Source organism: Salvelinus sp. IW2-2015, unplaced genomic scaffold (genome assembly GCF_002910315.2).
Source record: "Salvelinus sp. IW2-2015 unplaced genomic scaffold, ASM291031v2 Un_scaffold1976, whole genome shotgun sequence".
NCBI classification, from domain to species: domain Eukaryota; kingdom Metazoa; phylum Chordata; class Actinopteri; order Salmoniformes; family Salmonidae; genus Salvelinus; species Salvelinus sp. IW2-2015.
The window spans coordinates 220,278-225,543 of NW_019943328.1; the positions used below are offsets into that span (position 1 = coordinate 220,278).

The window sequence follows — 5,266 nt, forward strand, 5'->3', positions numbered from 1 at the left end:
GTGTGAGTGTGTGTGTGTGTGTGTGTGTGTGTGTGTGTGTGTGTGTGTGTGTGTGTGTGTGTGTGTGTGTGTTGTTTCAGAGAGTACACTAGAGTGGCTCCATCTGAACGAGTCAGCAACTTCTCGGGCCAAACGTGCTCTTGGGAGAAATTGGCTGAAAATCCTCTCATTCCACTTCGAAGTGCATAAAGCCACTGTAGCCAACTGCACAACTCTCGTCAATGTGTCTGCGGCTGCCACGTGTAGATGTTTTGTGGAGGTATTCAACTGTTGTGTTGGCCCGGAGCTTTAATGATAAATAAGCTATTTAATTAATCAGAACTCAAGAGTGGCGGACAGGGCTCAGGTTCATTTAGAAGTAAAGAGAAGGCGAGTAGCACGTCGGTTTATATCCCGACCACAGCGCACCTGCCGTAGCAGTCGGTTTAAGCACAAGGAAATGATTGAAAAGGCGGGAGAATTCCAATTAGTTTTGGAACGATGGAACCACAGAACGAGAGAACATGGTAGGTCATTTCTTATTATGGTAGATCATTTGGTGAAATCGACGTAGGCACATTGTCAATGAAGGAACTGATATGGTAGGTTTAAATGGCTGCATCATTGAATGGCATAGCAATGGCATTCACACACCTTGGTAAAAACGCGAATAAATGTCAGGAGATAAGTCTAAGCCCAAAATAAATAATAAAACGAACTTACTTGACTCACATAAGAAGAAACAACAGAACGTAGTGGTCCTAGTTGAGAACAGGTGGTTGAATAATCCACGCTCCATATTTCACCCCGGTGACTTTCTATCTTTCTACTTCCCTGAAAAGCATCTAGTTTCTATCTACATCTCTCTTCAGTCAAAAACCATTGACTTTGTTATATGATGATTTCCTCTCCGGAAAGGTTATCTTGAAACAATGATGACGTGGGGAGAAAGTCGGCTTCCGTGTCAATTCTTGAGATGCTCTCTCGTCCTGTGTCATCTTCGCGTATGAGAGGCATATCAGGACAAGCGGACGCCGTGCTTCATTTCAGATATCGCATACTAGGCGCTTGATAGGCGGGAGAGAGTGACGTTAACGCCACTTCTAGTGATAAGCTCTTTTAGAGATGATAATTCATTGAACTGATTGAATAACTTTTGACTCCGTCGTTTCCACAACTCTCGGTCTCTGTCCTCACCAACGTGTCCGTGTAGCAGCTGTATGTATCCAAATGCGTTGAGCGTAAAAACAGAGCGCTGCCTCATCCCGTGCCACCGCTCAAATACAAATAGAGACGCGCCTAAACGCTCCGTGAATAATTGGGCGCCTATGCTATTTTATAAAGTTACCACATATCGAGATGTTTTAACAACAGTATCCGAAGTTTGGACTTTTGGTTGGTAATTACACATTTTCTCACAAGCACGCTCATCTCATTTCTGCACGGATGGAGACAATTATCCACGGAACAGCTATTAAACACATTTCTAAGCAGATACAACTATTTGGTCTCCATTCTCACGTCTACATGACGGGTTAACGTATCCAGAAGTGCAATTCTATTGTCATTTTCCATTTTGAGCATTTTGTTTCTTCCTGATTCACCAGAACAAACCTCACGAGCACCTCTGGGGAATAAGAAATGTGAGGCACGGTGTCATTGACTGACCGAGTCCACTCTCCCTCCTTCCCCGACTCTCTCCCCTGCTGCCCATATATGGTAAGAGACACGGGAGGAACTAGATGGAGACCGTCTCCATAGAGCCTCGGCACGGCCATGTCAACATTAAACACGTGTGTACTTTCAAAGAACGAGTAAAAAAAAACAAAAAAAACAGGAGGCAACTAAAAATGTCATTGCAGACTAGGCATAACTTTCATTTAAATAAAAGTTAATGAGCTTTTTTTCTATGTGAATATACAAAAAACAGTATTTTTTTGGTACTTATTTTGCGCAGTGCTACTTGAATGTGTAATGCTGGGCTATGCAGGTATGATATGTTCTATTCGAGAGTCTCTAGGACCAAAGACTAACTTCTCAGTGACTGGAGAGTGGATGGACCACTGATAGGAAATGAGTTGGGACACAACTGAAGAAGTGCTCATGGCTATGAGTTAGTTGTTGTTACTGCAAGAGACAGCTAGAGGGCAGCACAGGTGAATGAATGGATTGAGAAAAACATTTTACACACACACAAAACAAAAAACGTATTTTAGATACAACTTTATTTTCATCTGGATTAAATAAAACAACTGTAACATAAACCTATGGCCTATACTGACGTAAAGTCCCTTGTTTGGGGGAACTGCTTTGTTCTGGTACCGGTCCCAACCAACATTTTCGCTTATAAATCGATCTGTAGACAACGTAGATGGAAATGGCTTGCTGTGAACGACAGTCCTTGTTCCCATGGACACAGTAGTATATCTTCTGAGCCTGTGTGACGTAGGATGTGAAATCTGAAACCACTTGACGCTGGGATGTCCTTCATTCACTCTTTTGACTGTCCATCAACTCCTGGCTGAACCCTATGTCACAGCAACTGACAAAACACATGCCCGAAATCCTGACATCGTAGCGCACCAGGAGAGAGTGGTTTCATCAGAGATTGATTTATAGCCATTCATCTAAAAAATGATTAATAGATTTTAAACAACAAAAAAAAAAACTTTGTTTTTTCACAGATTTGTCCTATGAATGTGAGATGAAAGGCGAGTTACTAACGAGTTCAGGAAGCCAAACTAGAGCTCTGTGAGATGTTGGGGGCAGATGTTTTAAACAACAGAGAAGACTTCTAGAAAATATGCACATTTTCTCTAACACTTATACATACAAATAAGTATTTTACAGTTGTAAGGAAGGTGAAATCTTATACTTAGTGGTTTTATAATTTGATTATAATATATTTAGAAAGCATATTCAGTCATTTCAAGACTTATTCATATTAGTTTTGTTGAAAAGGAATTACGTAATATAAAATATTTGTATCATATTTGTACTGTGTACTTGAGCTTGTGTCCTCAAAAGTGACAACACCTCAGCAATTTATAACGATTTTTACCAGAAAGCTGAGCTTTGAACCTTTCTGTGGATATGCAGCATCACTAGTTCATATTTATGGCCCTCTCATGATAAATCATTACCTTTGAGGATTACATAGATTATTCCATTTTTAGATTACATTTAGTTACATTTTTTAAAATAATTATACCACATTTTGACATAACATGTTTTGTCTTTATCATTTCGTAATTACAACTTTTAAAAACATACGGTCCTAAAAAAGAAAGGGTGATGGCATCTCCCATAAAAGACCTCAACAACAAGTGCATCCATCTTTCTACAACAGAACGAGAGCTAGGGACAGAACAGACACTGATATAGAGTCGGACTTGGAGATGAATTATCTCATGTCGTTGTTTGACCTCTTAAAGGGACGGGGGTCAACGTAACTCGCGCAATAACCACCATGGCCTCCCAACCGTGTCATGGTGGTACTATGTTTCCTTTACAGCATTACCCCCTGTAACCATACAACATTACCCCCCGTAATCAAACACTTACCCCCAACATACAACATTACCCCCGAACATATCAACATACTCCCGAACAGACACAGGCATACCCCATGTAACCATACAACATTACCCCCGACCATACCACATTATCCCCATGTACCACAACAGTACCCCATAACCATAATCATTACCCCATTAACAATTGCAGCATTACCCTGTAACCTACAACATTACCCCTTACCATAACAACATACCCCAAACCATACACACTTACCCCTAACCATACAACATACCCCCGTAACCATACATAGCATTGCCCTTACCACACATTACCCCCTGTAACATGCACCATACCCCATTCTAACATAACACCTACGCCCTGTAATACACATTACCCCTGTAACCCATACAGCATTCCCCCTGTAACCATACAACATACCCCCGAACCATAACACATACCCCGTAACCATACAAATACCCCATTAACCATACAACTTACCCCAAAGAAACGTACACACATACCCCTGTAACCAACACCATTAGCCCTGTAACCAATACAACACACACCATGACCATAAACATTACCCCCATAACCATACACAACAGTTATGCCCTGTAAATCATACAACAACATTACCCCCTGTACCATACACACCATTACCCTTAACCAGTACACCAACAACCCCTTAACCATACACATCCCCTGAACCATACACAGCATACCCCTTAACATACACCATTACCCCATGTAACCATACAACAGTACACCATGTAACCATACAACATTACCCCCATAACCATACACAACATTACCCCATGTAACCATACACACCATTATGCCCTGTAACCATACACAACATTACCCCCTGTAACCATACACAACATTACCCGCTGTAACCATACACAACATTACCCCAGTGGAACCCATCTATATAAAGCCTAATTGGTTTTGTATACTTCAGATCAGGGCTGTGTGTAATTGCATACCAAATGGCACTCTATACTTGGGTTCTGGTCCAAAGTAGTGCACTATATAGGGAATAGGATGCCATAGGGCTCTGGTCTAAAGTAGTGCACTATATAGGGAATAGGGTGCCATAGGGCTCTGGTCTAAAGTAGTGCACTATATAGGGAATAGGATGCCATAGGGCTCTGGTCTAAAGTAGTGCACTATATAGGGAATAGGGTGCCATTTAGGATGCACCCTATGTTTCCAACCCATTCGACAGCATGGGGTTGTCGTTTGAACTCTGACAAGGAATGGGTGTCAAAGTCACACTCACCTCATGCCTGGCTTCCCCTTTCCTCACCAACTCACTGCATACAACATATATGTCTCTGAAAAACATATTTCCCTCACAGCATAACATACCCTCTCAAATATAACCCAGCTAGACCAAGTCCCATTGCACTTGTATACAGTTCCCTTTATTTGCAAATAAACCCTTTGGTTTTCAAGCCTGGAATTTGAGCTGAATATCACTCTAATTACATTTGTGTATTTTCACTGATAAACAACAGATAAACATAATGATGATCAGTGTGTATTCCAGGCTTCTGCTTTCATAGAACAAGAGAGGGGAACCTCCCTTCAAGCATCTGCCCTGAACTTGTCCTGGTCTCCACCCTTACCCTGGTACCTAGACAGACCAATACAGACAGAGCATACTACCATGGTACATAGACAGACCAATACAGACAGACCATACTACCCTGGTACCTAGACAGGCCAATACAGACAGACCATACTACCCTGGTACATAGACAGA

The 5,266-nt window shown here is 41.6% G+C and overlaps 1 protein-coding gene and 1 long non-coding RNA gene across 2 annotated transcripts in view; both read right to left on the reverse strand.

Annotated features, from left to right (window-relative positions):
• Positions 1-1,587, reverse strand: part of chrna2b (cholinergic receptor, nicotinic, alpha 2b (neuronal)) — a 26,914-nt gene extending 25,327 nt beyond the window's left edge. Inside the window, exon 1 of the mRNA XM_024139987.2 lies at positions 703-1,587. Coding sequence (XP_023995755.1) covers positions 703-778 — 76 coding nt within the window. The 5' untranslated portion in view covers positions 779-1,587. The remainder of the gene's footprint in view (positions 1-702) is intronic.
• Positions 1,588-4,903: 3,316 nt separating this feature from the next.
• LOC112072598 (uncharacterized) lies at positions 4,904-5,266 on the reverse strand. Its single transcript, XR_002894348.1, has 2 exons — positions 5,188-5,266; positions 4,904-5,137 (listed from the first exon to the last, which is right to left on the reverse strand). It is a non-coding gene; the product is annotated as an uncharacterized lncRNA (long non-coding RNA).